This window comes from Emydura macquarii, unplaced genomic scaffold (genome assembly GCF_026122565.2).
Source record: "Emydura macquarii macquarii isolate MOO-44397 ecotype Brisbane River unplaced genomic scaffold, CSIRO-AGI_Emac_v2 contig_1230, whole genome shotgun sequence".
Lineage (NCBI taxonomy): Eukaryota > Metazoa > Chordata > Testudines > Chelidae > Emydura > Emydura macquarii.
The window spans coordinates 2219929-2237589 of record NW_027131367.1 but is presented as its reverse complement, the minus strand read 5'-3'; the positions used below and the strand labels follow the sequence as shown (position 1 = coordinate 2237589).

General features: G+C 50.1%; 1 protein-coding gene across 1 annotated transcript in view; it reads right to left on the bottom strand.

The window, feature by feature from the left end:
* The window catches only part of BAIAP2 (BAR/IMD domain containing adaptor protein 2), an 83583-nt gene extending 70074 nt beyond the window's left edge, over nucleotides 1-13509 (bottom strand). Inside the window, exon 1 of the mRNA XM_067547249.1 lies at nucleotides 13279-13509. Within this exon, the coding sequence (XP_067403350.1) occupies nucleotides 13279-13326 (48 nt within the window). The 5' untranslated portion in view covers nucleotides 13327-13509. The remainder of the gene's footprint in view (nucleotides 1-13278) is intronic.
* Nucleotides 13510-17661: the final 4152 nt, after the last annotated feature.

The window sequence follows — 17661 nt, the reverse complement described above, 5'->3', positions numbered from 1 at the left end:
AACCTCCTTCAGCCCCTCTGGACTGCGGAGCAGAGCCTTGTAAAGGGTTCGGGTTTGACATACGGATTTCAACGCACAGTCACTGCCCATTGATAGTCAAGGTTTGGTCATTGGTGCTAATCAGATGGCATTCGCAGCCTGCTCCTAGCAGCGCACACACACACACACACACACACACACACACTGGGGCTGATCCAGATTTACCGCCTGCCTGGAATTTGCCTTAGTCATTTAAAGAACATGGACACACATGCACATACCTTCCCCTCAGCCTGAGCTTTCTCCGTCACTTACATGTTCCTATAGCTTTTCCCCCCAGGGCTCCTCTGTCTCAGCCCTTCTCACTCTTCCTCAGAGAGGCTTACACCTCCTTATGCTACCGTGTGGCCACCGGTAGGACCTGGCTTGTCAGACAAAGCGAGTCGGCAGAAAAGCTGTATAACCGTGCAGTATCCTAGCGTCTGGGTGAGTCAGCAAAAGAGCTCTATCACGACCTTGCTACCCAGTGACAAGTGACAATGGAGCGGTTTGAGTGCACTGAAGTAGATTTAATCTAGACACAGAAAATTCAAGAACTAACAAGTTGAAGCCGGCGATTACTGTCTGGCTAGTCCAGCATTATGTAGCTCTGCAGAGCTGACAAATGGCGCACATGTCAAGGAATGCCCTGGGTATCACCATAAGCCAACAGAGAAGCATCAGTCTGATCACTCACACTTGACAGAAGAGGATTTGGAGGAGGGAATTTAAAAGAAAAGTTATTTAAGCACTGGTGACAGAATAAATGGCAAGCACCCAATGAATGCATCCTTAAGGCAGAGTTCATCCCAGCCTGGGGTCAGGCCGTGTGCAGCAAGGCAGAACCTGTGCTGGGAATGGCTAATCCTGCTGCTTCTTCTACATTCTATTGGGGGGGGGGGGGGGGGGAGGGGGGGAGACGACGACGTCCACACACAAGAGGCACTTTCTAGTTAGGGAGGGTTTTTTCACTTCACTGGGAAAGCGTTTACTTTCTCCTAGCTCTCCATGCAGTAATCAGATCACTAAAAAAGAATGGATCTTTGTCTGTTTGTAGCAGGCTGTGAGTGGATTGTCCTACCCAACTCTGCTCCACAAAGTCATTCAATCTCCTTGTAACTATGGCATCTTAAAAACTAGACACAAGTGCTGCAGCTGAATGTGTGGGAAGGATAACCAAGTCTCCATTCTCTTACTGACCCTTGAACTAAACTCTGGCTATGAAGGGGGAGCGACCACAAGCCAGGGGTAGCTATTGGATATTTGCTTCTCAATCTTTGTTGCTGAAGGAGGGCGGGGACCATTTTCCAATCGCCCAGGGATAAGTGAGGGCCAGTTGACAAGAGGAGGGATATGAAATTCAGTTTAATACCTTTGCGTCCCTTAAGTGTGAAAGAGCATTCCCTCGGGGAAGGATGGAGTCCGTCAGGCTTTCACTTGCCACTCACCCTCGCTGCACAGTGACACACTGATGTTACACATTTGTGGAAGGCGAGGGAAGAAGACAGACAGACCCTTATGTTGAATAAGCTGATTAAACATCTGTCACCTCATTTGAAGCTGGCCAAACACCATAAAGCTCATTTTCTGCCTGAAGCATTTTTATCCTTGGTTCCTGTTCTTTTGAGAACATGAGACCGTTTAATTTGCTTCAGCAGATACATGCACAGCCACTGATGTTGATCAGCGCCGTCTCCAAGTTGAGAACAGCAGGTTATCAATTTCAATAAGCAGCCATGGCTTCGTGGGATACATCTGAGCGGGGAGGCTGCAGTTTAATACACTATTTAGTGGTAATATTTTAGACTTTAAAACATTCCTGAGCTCACAAACATTTAATCTGCAAAGTAATTCTCAGCAATGGCTTTGCTCCAGCACTTTTCCTAGCAAGCCAGCAAGAGCGACAAGTGAGCACTGAAGCCTGTGAGCTGACAAAGGGAGAGGATCACCTCTGTCCTGTCTAGAAATTCATTGCATTCAGGGAAGCTTTCCAGAGAGATCAAAAGAGCCAACATCTAAGACAACATTAATCTAAACTGGATCCAGCTGTGACGCTTCAGCATGAATTCCCCCACCATCACCCTGGATTGGAAGGCACTAGAGGTCATGAGCAGAAGGTATTGAAGCATAGGGACAGGGTTAGATTTGCATTTCATAGTGCGCACACAGTACTCCAAGGGCTGAGTCCATACAAAGGAGGTCTAGAAGAGGAATGTTAGCATGTTGGGTTAACCAGGAATTTTCCTCCTAATTAACACTGCCTGTCACCCTTCACAGTTTGGTTCAAAATATTTCAGACAAAAGCTTCTGCAGCTTTTAGTGAACATTCTGATTGATAGAGCAAAATGACCCTGTAGCAACAAGCTGTTTCAAGGATTATCTTCCATAATTATAGGAGGCAATTACCTGTGAGAAGTTAATTAACATGAAGGGAAAGAGGATTCACATATCATTCCTTAGTCACATTTAATGCATGTGACATTTGGCAGAAAGCTATGCCCAGAAGTTACTACCACTACCTGGAAAAAAAAAAAAGTCAAAATTTGCATAATTCCCTCCACCAGCCTCTGCACCATTTACAGCAAGTTTGACATCTTCAGTTATCAGTGAGAAATGGGGCCAGCCCCCTTACTCCACCCTTCAGAACACATAGCAACCATCATTTCAGACAGAGCTGTTACAATACTACAAGCTTTTCTCCATTAGAAGCTCAGGCCCAGCAATTCTAGGCTGAATAATGTTTACACAGAAGAAATATTGCCAGGATTTCTCTGGAGAAGGATTTGGAATACATTTGCTAGGTTAACTGCAGTAAAAAACCAACCTCAAAAAAAAACAAAACACTTTTGCAGCAAAGTCTGAGGGGATCCACAGCTTATTAAAAGGAAAAGACGGATATCTAAAACTAACATAAAACAAATGATTCAGCGGGATCTTTAGACAGAAGAAAGCATTATCCCTAATCAGAACACACACACAGAGCTCTTATTGCTACAGTAAGAATTTCAATCAATAGTTTCCATGATCTGTGGCAAGCTGAGTTGCAAGGCGGGTCACAGCTGGCTGCCTTCCAAGATATATCTTTGGGACCTGCAAGTCAAACCTGCTTTATCTTCTTGTGTGCAAGACGCCGTGCCCACTGTATGAAACACAACCAGCTCCAGAATGAGATTTTCTTGTGTGGCTAAGCAGCAAAGGTAAATACTCTTTGTAAATGCAGTGCATCTTATGAGTAAGGGAATCAAACATGTGACTCATCCCTAAACGTGCACATCTGAAGTGTGTTATGTAAAAAGCTTAGACCTCACTCTTTAGCCACTCAGAACATGTTTCTAGCCACTGTTCTACAATGAAGGACAGCCACTTTAACACAGCAAATGAGGAGAAAGGGGAACTAGCTAGGAAAGGAGACAGCTAACGGAATGAAAGGAAGCCAACTCCTCATTTGCACATTTTATCAGCCGAATGTTTCCCAGGAGGTTTGCTGGCAATGAATGTTTTCAGACCCGCCTTTCATTCTCGTAAGGACCCATTTACTGAAGCGGGCCACAATGCAGGAATGGGACTAGGAAATCGTGGCTGCTGCTCCACAATAAAAGGCTGCCAAAGCTCTGGTCATTTCGAAGACTTACTTTGGACTCTCAAGGTGGGGGGAGCCAGAAGTATTTTCTAGAGTTAATGTAGCATTATATCAGGCAGAAGAGTCAGCACAGAGAAACTGCAGAGATCCCAGTTCTGATTTTCTTAAAGATTCAGGCAATACAAGTTTGCTCTGTACAGAACATGCTAGGCAGATACTAATCTATTCATTCTATTGCACCGAGTCATCCAGCAAAACCCTGGAATTGTTTTTATTAATCTGCACGGTGCAATGCTACAGAGCAGGTGGCTATAGCCTCAACAGCCCTGATGAGCTCACCACGAAGCCAGGTGGGCAAGGAGAAGCAAATAGCAAGGATTCAGAGAGCCTTTAACACCCAGGCTTTGATGCTAAAGATTTTACACCACCTGTCCACAGACCAGACCTTCCTTAAAAACAGAAGGTCCACTGGAAGAGTTCCCTCTGCAGAGAAGAGTCCTCCATGCTCAGCCAAGACGCACGCAGACAAAAAGTAAACGGAGGTCTCTCTCTCTGCCTCCGTAGCTACATTTTCTTGACCCAGCTAGGTGTAAACAGATTGGTAGGAAGGTACTGCAAGGCCAATATTCAGACGACCCTTGGTAGTGAAAGCAACCACATTCTTGCTCAAATTCTGCTCCATCAGCATCATCCACGAGTTGTCTGCATTCCACGTGCTGCCTGGGCAGAGCCTGAAAAAAAGGGCAGCTAAAGGCTGAAAGGGCTTTGTTTTGTTCCACTGCACTAAATTCCTCAGCTCCCTGGGATCGTTAGGGCTTTCTTCAACTGCCAGAAATGAAACGAATGCAAAGCACGAGATCTCCAGGACACAGTGCTGCTGAATTAAAGAGCAGGAGAAGAGACGCTCCAGAGGCAATAGAGACAAGTCTCCTCTCCCTCTTTACAGATGTGCTAGGATTCCTCCCAAAGGAGCAGAGGGGTGCAGCCACCGCTAGGGATGCTCTATGCTCCGCTCAGCCCATTACAGAAATGGGAAGTCCTCCTGTGTTTGCGGGAGGGGGATTTTAAGTGACCTGCTTCATTTTGGGCAAGGATCTGTTTGGCAGGAAACAACAGAACTCCCTTAAGACCCTTTAAAAGGGCCATTTTATTAACTAAATAAGAGGAAGGAACCAGCACTCTTCTCATAAAGGCTGTCACCATGGCTTCAAACGGCCCCTAAAACTGAACATGGAATTTAAACAACCCTGTTCCATTCTCCTCGAAGAGGCCAAGGGAGATGGATATTTCTAGTCCCCGTATATTTTATGTCAAGCTGAACCAATAATTCAATTTCATCTTCTGTCCATATCCGAGAGCGACTGGTTTTCCCAACCGCTCTAGCCTCCTTTCTTTCCTCATTTCTCACCGCGGGATGCCTATGCCTGATGTGCTGACTCTGCCCCGAGTGAGTGTAGAAGGCAGACCCACAGACCGTGCAGGCATACTTCTCTGAGTTGTCCGCCATCCTGGGCCTGCACTTGCGGTAGTGACAAGCTAGGTTATGGAACTGCGAATGCTTGCCACATTTTTTGCACACGACTCTTATTGAAGTACTTTTATGTACATTTATGTGCTTCACCCATTTACCGAAACTAGATAAAATTTGTGAACATATAGGACAGTTAAAACAATCTATGGGGTATTCTAAATAAAATATTCCCTCTTTGAATAAACCGCTTTCTTTTGGTGGGAAGGCAGCAGAGTCTTTGACATCAGTTGATTAGACACGGCTGTGCACCTGCACTGAATGGAACAGGTGTCTTCAATCAGTCGAGGAAGTGGAGGTTTTGCATGACACATGCCACTCTGGACACAGACTGTCACTCTGCACCACTGCTAGTCCGAGCATGTCAGTAACACGCATGCTCCCCCAGTTACCCCTCCTAACAGCTAGAACCAGACCTCGTTTGGTTAGGCCAGAAGGTCTCTCCTCCATCTATAGCACAACACGGTACCACCCAACCGTACTAATAGGCTTTTGCCGCAGTAGGCTGTGTGGACTTGGGCAATGCATTTATGCTCTGTGCCTCAGTACCCCTCCTCCTGCCTACAAAGGGCTGAATGAGTGAAGATCAGCAGTTGTGAAGAGAGGGTCCTTACTGCTAGATCCAGCTTCTGAGCTGACGGACACGGTCCAGGTCTTGGCTGGCATTACTGCCAAAGCCATTGCATGCACTTGCTCCGTGGCGGTGGCTCGCTCTTCCTTCACCCTGACTATAACCACCACGTTATGAAGCAGAGGATCCCATACTGGGCCAGCAGGGCATTGCTGGGGATCCTGGCCCAATAGTACTGACTCTCCCCTTGCTTCCCAGCTGCTCAACTCCATTAAAGAGCAGCTAAACCCACCTAAACAATTAGTAGTAATAGGCAAGCGTCGAACACCCCAAGGCTCCAACCAAAATGGTGGCTCCGTATAGCAGCTAACACAACAGGCTGATAGGAAGACAAGGCTCCTGCCCCAAAAAGCTTCTACAATTTGCCACCATAATTGCTGTAGTTGACACAGGGACACACAATCACAACTGGGCGGGGGTGGGGGGGGTGTGTCCAAGCACTCATAAATGGGAAGGGAAGCATCCCAGAGACATTCTTTATTAAGATGCAGTCATGCTAAGTCCAAGAACTGCTGCAAGGAATTCTGATGGCTAAATGGGTCATTCCAGCTTCAGAAACTCATCTCATTATCTCTGTATTAATTATTAATGCCCAAACCACGATGACTAGTTACATCTCAGTCTGTCCCACCCTGTGTTTAAAACAGTGCTTCATAGTTTCAATAGGCTCAGCTTCTGCACGAGGAGAAGCTGCACTGCACTTATTAGTGAATCTAATTTCAATTATGAGCGGGCTCAATACATACTTTCCATTTCTGCCGCGAAGAACCCTCCCACCCAGGAAACCAGATGGTATCTATATATTGTAGGCGCGCACCTGTCCCCACATCACCTAGGTAATAACAGTGTGACATAATGCAACCGTACCGTTGCAGAGTTGTTCTCCACCACTCTCTCATCCGGTGAACGTAGAGCATTTCCAGTGCTTGCTCCACACGTGCAAATGGCTGCTCCTCAGACATTATCGTGGGACTCGCTGTGTGGCCTGAGGCAAAGTGTGAGATCTGAATTCAAAAGCATCTCTACTGGAAGAGTGTTCCCTAAGAAGCAGGCCTGTGCCAAAAGAGCCACAGCATACCCGGCCGTTCAAGGGTGTCAGCTCGGAGGGGAAGCGGTGACTGTCAGGGACACATGGGCTGAAACTGCCATGGCCTGAGCCCAACTGACTTTGAAGATTAAGACCAGGACCTTGAATTAAATCAAGGGTGGGAACTAGTGTTGTGCACAGACCACCAGAACGCTGTATTCACAGCAGCCATGGTATCTCCCTCGTGGAGATGTTTCATCTTCTACCTTAGATATTGAATGGTCATTGATAAGGTACAACTGCCGCTTGGACCTGCAGCTTTCACTGTCACATCTTGCAGTCAGTAAGCCTGGAGCGGAGGAATGCATTGATCACCATGGTCCAACGGGAAGGCATCTCTCACGACAGAACTCAGTTGGCAGATCTCATGCTGCGGCACCACTACCAAACTGAAGGCTTCAACTTGGTTCAACCACGTTTTGGTGGTATTAATGATTTGGGAAATGGGAAGATCCAGGACATGCTGCAATTGCTAGTATCAACAACGAGCTAGCTCAGTATAACAAGCCTAAAGGCAGTGGCCGGCTGCTGAGCTCCACCACAAGGTGGCTGCATTTCAATGGTGCCAGTTACAGAGAGTTTGGGATTCTTTGGGGGAAAAAAGGCGCTATAAAAAGGTCAGTTACCATCAACCTCCTTTCTAAACCTTCCAGGTTGTTAATTTACATAATCATCAGTGATAAATTGTCTGAGCAAAAGCTAAAACCCCTGTCAAATTCAACAGTAACAGCAGAATACAAAACTAAAAGAGGAACCAATCCCAAAATACCATGGGGCAGGCACAACAGCCATTCCCAGCACTGCACCCATTCTGAGTCAGTGGTTTTTCTGTTTGCATAGTGCTTCCTGCAATGCAAAAAGATGCAGAGAGGCGCACAATGCGTGAAATACAGGAGGTGGCGTAGGCTGGCTTCTGGGGCAAAGGCTTCCCTCTTCTATCAGCCTCCCGCTGCCACACACACCCACCATTTCCCCTCTGATTAACTTGAATGAGAATCTCGTTCCTTCCCTCCGGACTCAGAGATAATGAGGCAATAGAGGTGGTTATGCTAGCAATGACATTTATTACTTCTGATGTGTAGCAAATGACTATAAGGAATTCTGCCTTCATTCGCTCAAGACTTTTTAAAAAAAAAAAGTCTTTATTTTTTTTTTTTTTTTTTTTTTTTTAAAAAAGAGCCTTTTCTGCAGATCCTTCCATAAATCCTTGCAAAACCACTCTTCCATATGAAGAGATGTTTGCAACATGAAATGGAAACTGGATTGAAGCTTCCCATAATGTAATCCATCACCCACTGATAACAGCCTACTCGTCAGGGAAAGAAAAATAGTCACCAGGTCTTTAATACTTTTGCCAAATATGAATGCTCTGCAAAACAGTTTAATCCTCAGCACTATATATATAGTTTTCATTATTTATTCAGAAGGGCAATACACTTAAATCTTTCACCAGACACGTGCCAAATTTCACATGCCACCTCTGCTAGCGATGCTCCTCGCAGCCACAGACCCATCACAGCAGCTGTGCTGATACAATAAGGTCCACACAGATGAGTCAGTGCCTGGGGAAAGTGGGATTACGTTGGCGGAAGGTGCCAGCTTCCTCCATCCCTCTCTGTAATTACTCCACATGTGTAGGCAGCTGATTGTAGTGGCAGCTTCAGCGAGGGGGAGGCTGACAGCTCTTCCACCATCTCATTAAGTGCAATCATTCGGAGGGTGAGCACCGGTTCTGGAAAATAATTACGAGGGGCCTTCCTAATCAGAAGGCCTCAGGAAAGCCGCTGCTCAGGGGCAGAGGGCTAAGGCTCCAATATATAAAATAACTGTTGAAAGGTAACTGCCTGCTTCAGAAATCACTATGGGGGACATCAAGGTGCCACCTGCAACTGGAGCACCAGCAATGCAGCACAGGTGACAATGGTGCCAAGCTGCTTCCCCTTCCACCCACCTGAGCACAACACGGATGGCTCCAGACAGAAACCTGCAGTTCATTAACTGCATGGAAGTGGCAAAAAGGATGCAGCTTACTCCGTTCACTCAGGAATCGGTCCTGCCTCCCAATGCATGGCCCGGGTTCCTGCAGAAGGCCCGGCAGAGCACAGGCTTGGGATACAAAGCGGAGTAATGCTTGGGCAAAAGATAGGCTCACATTTTAATTTTGGTTTTTGACCTGGGGGGACTCCAGAGCTTCGATCAGCTTTAGGAAGGTGCCGTCCCTGTGCCACCAGCACAGGCGAACAGACTATCCGCAAGAACAAACAGGACTGTTTCAAAGGGAGCCCTGAAGAGCAGCAGCTCTGTGTCGCTCGAAAGCTGGTCTCCCTCACCAGCAGAAGTTGGTCCAATGAAAGATCTCACCTCCCCCACCTTGTCTCTCTAAAACGGAGACAACATTTACTGTTGTCCAAGAACTTATGAATCCGAGCTTCCCCTGACAAGCTGTGGGAAGCCTTGCCCTCTGTAGCTGGTTGCAGTGGGAACTGGCATCCCTAGAATTTGTAAGGAAGTTTTGTTAGGTCTCCTGGCACATTCTCATTAGCCCATGTGATGGTGTCAGCATACAGCTAGCTACGAACACCCAAAAATCCTATCAATAAATATGCAGCAGTGAAACGGCATCTCTTCTAACAAACCAATACAGGATTTCCCTCCTTACCCCCAAACTAGACCCTGAAACACTTGCGCTAGGCTTTCACTGTACGAGTCAACTCTCGTTGACTGTAACGGAGTTAGATCAGATCCAGAATGTAGTTTCTTGGATAATTTCTTCTGAAGTTTGCTCCTTGGGATCAGCAAACATCTGGTTCCTATAAGGTTCCCAGGCAATAACTCCTGCTGGACATCTTCACACAGCAAGAGGATTCTTTTCTTTCAACTGAGAAATCAGCACTATTCACAAGGAAAGAAATGTTAACCTAGCACCAAACTCTTGTAGGCTTTCGTTTCCTTTAATTGCCCACAGACATACAACTTCAGTGCACTAACTCCATTCCTAGAACAATAACTGGATCAGGCTTGGAGGCCATTAGGGGCCAAGATGAGTAAGGTATTGCCATTTTTTCCCCTAAAGATTTGCCCATAATGTCAAGTTCTCTCTCTCTACTCTCCAGCCAGCAGAATGCTTCTACAAAAAATGATCAGCGGTGGAACAGTTAACAATATCGCTAGAATTTAACATCGCTGTCTTTGGGCTTCAGAGTCGATGTGACGTCTTTGAACGTAGATTCTATTCACAAAACACAAGACAGGTTTTAGCCAGGACAACAGGATTTCAATCAGGTGCCTGGTTTTGTATCGTAAATCAGCCTCGAAGTTATTAATTATTTGTAGTTATGACTGTTGCCTTTCCATCTGCAGATGGAGTAAAGCAGCGCTGTAGTGAGGCGCATTCAGTAGGTTTCCTTTGCAAGCAAAAAGGTTAAAAATGTAGGTTTGTCTGAGTAAACACTTAGACCGGTGGCTCTCGACCTTTCCCGACTACTGTACCCCTTTCAGAGTCTGATTTCTCTTGCGTACCCCCAAGTTTCACCTCACCTAAAAACTACTTGCTTACAAAAATCAGACATAAAAATACAAAAAAAAAAAGTCACAAGCATAGTATTACTGAATAATTGTTTACTGTCTCATTGTTACCATATAATTATAAAATAAATCAGTTGGCATATAAATATGGTACTTACCTTTCAGTGTATAGTATATAGAGCATAGTATAAACCAGTCATTGCCTGTATGAAGTTTTAGTTTGTACAGATTTCACTAGCGCTTTTAACATAGCCTGTTGTAAAGCTAGGCAAATATCTAAATGAGTTATTACCCCCAGGAAGACCTCCGCGTATCCTCAGGGGTATGCGCACCCTGGCTGAGAACCACTGATTTAAGATAGTACAGGAACTGATGAAGCAAGTTACAGTCAATGGAGATGAACTATCAAATACCAGTGCAACCCCACTCAGCGAGGCCATGCTAACATTCATATTTTCTTCCCTAGGGAAATAAAATTGCATAAACTTTACCCAGCTGTTTTCAAACTAGAACCCCTTCAAACTGTCCTTTTTGGCCAAGGCAAACACAAAGCTTAAAAATCAAGTTCAGTTTGCAACTGCCAAGGTAAACAGCCCCAGCGTATCACGTGACCATGACAAACAAGCCACGTAGCAAGTTCACAACAGGACTGTGCAGGGGCTCCCGAATAAATCATTACCCACACTGCAAACATGGTATTAATACAGCTCTTCAAAAGACAACACCACCTTCACTATGACTGAGCCACCGGCAGAAACTGCTCAGTAGCAACTGACCTTGGAGACTGACCCATACAAATCGCTCCATTCTGAAGACTGGAAAGTCCAGTTTACTTATTCAGCAGCTATTATTGCTAGGTTTGCTCAGCTCAGGCATACACAATTCTTAGACACCAGGCCTTGCTGATTAGCACAGCACTCCATCATCTCGAACAAGTTAACCACGTTAACATCCATGCATCTGGAATATCCGCAGCCAACCAAGCAGCAACCTAGCCATGCAGATTCTGTGAGGCCAGACAACTCTCCAGGATGGAATGCAGCCCCCTGGACACCTGCAATGGCAGTAGCGCTAAAAGCTGTCAGATCCTGATCTAATTAAACTTTTGCAGAAATGAGAAGCCTCATTATCAGCTTGGCCTTGACAATGTAGAACAGAAAATAGGATTTTACTTCATCATCTTTGCTAAAACGGAATTGTGACTGGTCCAATGAGAACTAGACCCTAAGGAGACCACAAAGAAAAACAGCCTTATAAAACTGTGCTGTGTTGAATGCTAAATTTTCCTATCACAATTTTACTTGCTGTATGCTTACAGATAACACTCCAGCCATTGACACAAGAGACAATAGTGCAACTGTTCCAGTTTAATGCAGGACAGTCCTGCTTTATGCCCTAGGTTAGAGGGATTATATTAGGTGTTGTCAGAGGCCCCAGCAGAATCACACCCGCCCTCATTTACCCTAATTCACACAGGGAAAAAACACATTTTGGTTGTGAGACTCTGAAAGGGGAAAAAGAGAAACAAATCAAGAGACTCACTGACCTCAGATATAACCAAGTTTGACACAGAGCTAATGCTTTTTGATAGCACTTCCCTTGTGGAAAGAATTTGTTAGTCTTTAAAGTGCCACAGAACTCTCCTTGGTTTTGCTGTATACAGACTAACAGAGCTACCCCTCTGGACCTCTTACCTAGTAAATCACTCTTCCTTTAACAGGTACATTCTTTAATCCCATATGCATCTAGCATCATCATGCGCAGGTCAAAAGGAGATTTATGAATAAATAGGCCTGTCTCTTCAGAGAAGTATTCATAGCTCATGAACCCTCATTAAAAACCAGAAATAGCTCTCAGCGTACACAGAGCAACACGGAGAGCTGGAATCGTTACCTGACACACAGCCGCACAATAGCTGAACTGGGTTTCACGGTGTATTACCATGCAGGAAGACCCATCATCCTTTAATACAATTCGATCTGTTGCTCGGCTGAGGGCTTGGAGATTTTACTTCGGCAGCCCTGAGCGAATATCGCTTTGTAAATGCCAGCTCCTCCGCTCTCAATCCCCAGTGCGATCCTCCCAGCCGGCTCAGAGGAGCAGGAAATCCATACAAAGGCTTTGCCCATTAACCGGACAGCTAGGTTGGACATTGGGGTTTGTTTTAAAGCTCTATTTTGGGAACCATTCAAGGGCGTTTTGATCCGAAAATTTTTGCCTGGTAAAATGAAATGAGGGGATGGGGGAGACCGAGAGAGGGCCCGGACCCCGGGGTATGTCGGCATCATTTACTGTCCCCCCTGGAGCAGCCGGTTTCTCCATGAGCTGCAGCTCGCAGTGACCATCGGGGGCCGGGTGTGAAGACCAGCACCCACGAAAAGAAAGTCAGGCGGGGACTGCGGGCTGGCCCCGGGCGGCCAGGAGCGCGGGCAGTGCGCGACTCCCCCCAACTCCACGGCCAGTTCGGCGCTTACATAAGAGCGCATCTTCTCCCACCCCGCCCCGCCCCGCCCCACCCCTGGGAACAACCCCCGCGCTCAGAGCCGGGCCCCGGGCACGCCCGGCCGGGGAGAGGCACCGCGCGCTGCCAGCCGGCGCCGGGGGAAAGACACAGCCGCGAATTCACACGTCAAACCCCGGCCCCGAGCCGGGAGCGGGACCCGCGGCGGCTCCCACGGCTGCCCCCCAGCAGAGCCCAGCAGAGCCACCGCCGCCGCCCCGGCTCCTCGGGCTGCAGGAGCCGCCCGCCCCCTCTGCCCCCCAGCCCCAGCCCTCCCGGGGAAGTTGGGGTCGCGGGGAGCTCGGAGACTCTGCCCAGCCCGGCCCGGCCCGGAGGCGGCTGCAGAGGGGAGCGCGGCCGGAGCCGGGCCCGGGCCCGAGGGGACGGGGATGGGCGCCCCCCGGCTCACCTTGTAGACGGTCTCGGTGAAGCGGTGCATCTCCTCGGAGCGCGCCATGCCGGCCGGCCGGGCGACGGGAGCGGGACGGGACGGGAGCGGGGCCGGCAGCCGGGCGGAGTGCGGCCGGGTGTGGCAGCCGCCGAGCTTTTATCGCCGCCCCGCGCCGGGCTCCCCGGCGGCCGCCTCCGCCCGCCCCCAGCCCCGCCTGCCGCCGGCTCCGGGCGGGGCTGAGCCCGAGCCCCGGCCTGGCTCCGTGCGCGGCCGGCTGGCAGGAAGGGCCCCGGCACCCCCGAAACGGGGGACAACACCCTGCCCCCCACAGCCCAGACACCCCCAACACCCCCTGCTCCCCACAACACCCTGCCCCCCACAGCCCAGACACCCCCAACACCCCCTGCTCCCCACAACACCCTGCCCCCCACAGCCCAGACACCCCCAACACCCCCTGCTCCCCACAACACCCTGCCCCCCACAGCCCAGACACCCCCAACATCCCCTGCTCCCCACAACACCCTCTGCCCCCCACAGCCCAGACACCCCACAACACCCCATCCAGCCCAGACACCTCACATCAACCCCTGCCCCCCAGAACACCCAGCCCAGACACCCATATCAACCTCTGTCCCCCAACACCCACCCAGCCCAGACTCCCCCCAACATTCCCTGTTCCCCACAACACCCTCTGCCCCACACAGCCCAGACACCCCCAATACCCTCTGCCCCCCAACACCCCACCCAGCCCAGACTCCCCCCAACATTCCCTGCTCCCCACAACACCCTCTGCCCCCCACAGCCCAGACACCCCACAACACCCCATCCAGCCCAGACACCTCACATCAACCCCTGCCCCCCAGAACACCCAGCCCAGACACCCATATCAACCTCTGTCCCCCAAAACCCACCCAACCCAGACTCCCCCCAACATTCCCTGTTCCCCACAACACCCTCTGCCCCCCACAGCCCAGACACCCCCCAACAACACCCTCTGCTCCCCAACACCTCCCAACATCCTCTGCCCCACACAGCCCAGACACCCCCAATACCCTCTGCTCCCCAACACCCCACCCAGCCCAGACTCCCCCCAACATTCCCTGCTCCCCACAACACCCTCTGCCCCCCACAGCCCAGACACCCCACAACACCCCATCCAGCCCAGACACCCCACATCAACCCCTGCCCCCCCAGAACACCCAGCCCAGACACCCATATCAACCTCTGTCCCCCCACAACACCCCACCCAGCCCAGACACCCCACATCAACCCATGTCTCAAGTTGCAGTGGGGCAGGTCTAGGCTGGATATAAGGAAAAAAGTTTGTCACTAGGAGGGTGGTGAAGCACTGGAATGGGTTACCTAGGGAGGTGGTGGAATCTCCATCCTTAGAGGTTTTTAAGATGCGGCTTGACAAAGCCCTGGCTGGGATTATCTATCTGAGGTTAGTCCTGCTTTGAGCAGGGGTTGGACTAGATACCTCCTGAGGTCCCTTCCAACTCTAATATTCTATGTCCTCCATCACCCCTCTGCCCCCCCACCACACCCCATCCAACCCAGACACCCCACATCAACCCCCACCACTTCACATCCTGCCCAGGGCCGACCCCCATAACAACCCCCATCGTCCCACCTCCATAACACTTCATCCATCCCAGACCTCTCACAACATCCCCCCACATTCCCAACCCCCCCCCCAGCCACCATATCAACTTCGCATCTTCCCACCCCCTCCACATAACACCCCACTCAGGCCAGACACACTTCCCACCCCGCTGGCCTAGCCCAGCCCCCCAGCCATGGGGGAACAAAAATGAAATCACAGCAGCTCTTCTGTTAGATTCCCAGTGTTTGCTCACACGTCCAGGAGAGAAGGCCATGAAGGGATGGATGGAGGTTATAAAGCAATACTCGGAGGGATGGGAGAGTTTGTATGGCAACAGATGGACGGACCGACGGAGGGATACAGGATCTGTAGCAGGAGCCGGGCAGATGGATGCACCCAGGGTGGTGGGGGGAAGGCGTGGTTAGAAAGGGCTTGGGTGGGAAGTAGCTAAATATGATGAGGGGCGAACTGGTGAAGGCGAGGACGAGGCGCAGGAGAGGGCTAGCCTGCTGGTGTCATGTGCACGGGACGTGAGTCGGTACAACGGGCCTGGGAGCTTTTGCTGCCTGTGGTGGACGTGCGTGTCCAGAGCACAGACTGTCCTGGGGAAGAAGGGGAAGGGGAGAGGGGAGGAGAACTTGGTGCCATTGCAGGTCCTTTCCCACCAGGCCACATTGAGCCAGTTCTGCCACATCCTTGCCAGCAGCTGCGGTTCCCCACTGTTCCCCCAAGCAGAAGAATCTGGGGTCTTGTTTGTTCCCTTCAAATGGAGAGGCCCAGGTGCCCCTCAGAATTCCCACTTTCCCTCAGGGCCACACTGGGCTCAATAGCTGTCTGTCCCTCGCCCCCTCCCCCCCGTTGCAATCCACATCTTTCTCGGGCTACGCCTTTCAGGTCTTCCTCACAGGAGCAAGAGATTCTGAAGAGACCTTGGGGGTTTGGGACCTTGGGGCTCTGTCTCCTAGAGCCACCTTTCCCAAAGGCCTGGAAGGTGATCCACCTTCAGAATGAAACCACTTGTGCCCCCCTGCACACCGACGCTGTGTCATTAAAGGCCGTGCTGCCCCCGCTCCACCCACTTGGGGAAAGACATGTGCTGATCTCTGCAGCACGACCCTTCCTGTCCGTTCTCGCATGCCGTAAAGAACAATGAAATAGTTCACACTCGGGACTTCACAAGTATCAGTGCGGGTCCTCAGCAGCACACATTGAAGTGAATGGGGCAGCTCACCCCTCAAAGCTACTGTATCAGACTCTCTGCAAACTCAGGCAAGTGGCTCTGCTTCAGTTACACGTGTTTCATGTTTCAGAAGTTTTCTTTGCAGCCATAATATTGCACTGAATGGGGGACATGGAGACCATGAAGGGTGGACGCAGCAGCAGTATGTTAGTTAGAGGCACACACGCGCTGGCAGTTGGATTCCAGCAGGGCTGGTGGGCCTCTCCTTCTTCCTATCAGAGGAGTGAGAGAAAAAGGCAGAACTTTTGATGGGGGAGCGCAGGTGGGCAGGGGCAGCAGAGGCACATTCTGGTCTGGGCAGCCCCTCACGTAGGGTGTGGGTAGGGCAAACCTGTGGCTGTGGGGTCAGTGGTAAGCAAGTTGAATATATAACTCCATGCCCCTCCAACCCCCTTCCTTTTATGGCCTGGGGTGATGCAGGGGGCTCTGGTCCCATAGCATTCTGTTCACACCCAGCCTGCTCTTCTTTTCAAGTGTTTTTAGTTTTCTTATCCGAGGCCCTGTGATTCCGTTTCCGCCCAACACTACTGGGGGTTAAGGAGGCAGGCAGGCGGCTCCGCTTGGCTGACTGATAGGAGGAGCTGTTTCTGCTGGGATCTTCCGCTCCATCTTTCTTGGTCATCTTCTGCCTCTCTCCTCCCCGAGTTCTGAGAACAAGAGGAAGGGGACAGCACAAGGCAGCTGTTCTCCTACCCCGACCCACGCTTTTCTCCTTCGCTCCACTAATGTCTTTCATCCAGCAAACACAGGGGAGCCAACAAGATGCCCAAGCTGCCTGTCCAGTCTCACTGCCTTTCTTCGGGCTTCTCTTCGCTTACCTCCGGGATTCAGTGGCAGTCGACTGAAGTTACACAAAAAACGTCCCGTCGACTTCTCTGCTTCTCTTCTGCGCGCCGTCTTCACTGCATTGCGCCAAGGGGAACCGCGTTCCCGCCAACTCAGTGCTGCGCCGCTTGAGGCGGTGGTCTTAGTACGTTGATTTCTGGATCGACTGAGCGGGTCTTCACTGACGGCTCAGTCGATCCAGAGAAGTCGATTTGAGGGCGGTGAATTTGCCACCTTCAGTGAAGACAGAGCCTTTGACTCTCATCCCTGGCCTGCAATGGTACCTGCCCGCTGTAGGTTGTAAACTCTGCTGGGCAGGGGAGAGACAATGTACCAAGGAAGGGTGTTTGACTGACTTATTAACTAGCCCATGCTGGGAGGGCTGGGATTTATAGGTGCTTTGGAAGAGGCGAGCTCTCAAAGAAGAGGGGCATATGGCATGCAGGGCTGGGGACCTGGAATGCCACCTTCGATCTTTTCAGGAGAGACCCAGCGAGGCAGGAAACAGGAGGCATGCTGCCCTGCTGAGCAGTCGGATTGCGGGGAGCGGGGGCTCAGAGTTGGAAGTGTGGGTGCTGATCACTCGAGGGTTGCTGGACTAGCCAGGGCAAGGCATTCCAAGAGAGGGACGGGAGAAGAGCCATGGTGTGCATCTTTATCACGTTATTTTTAGTGGTATTATGTAAGCTGTTCTTTGCTACGTCATGGGTGTGGGGGGTTCTTGCATTTA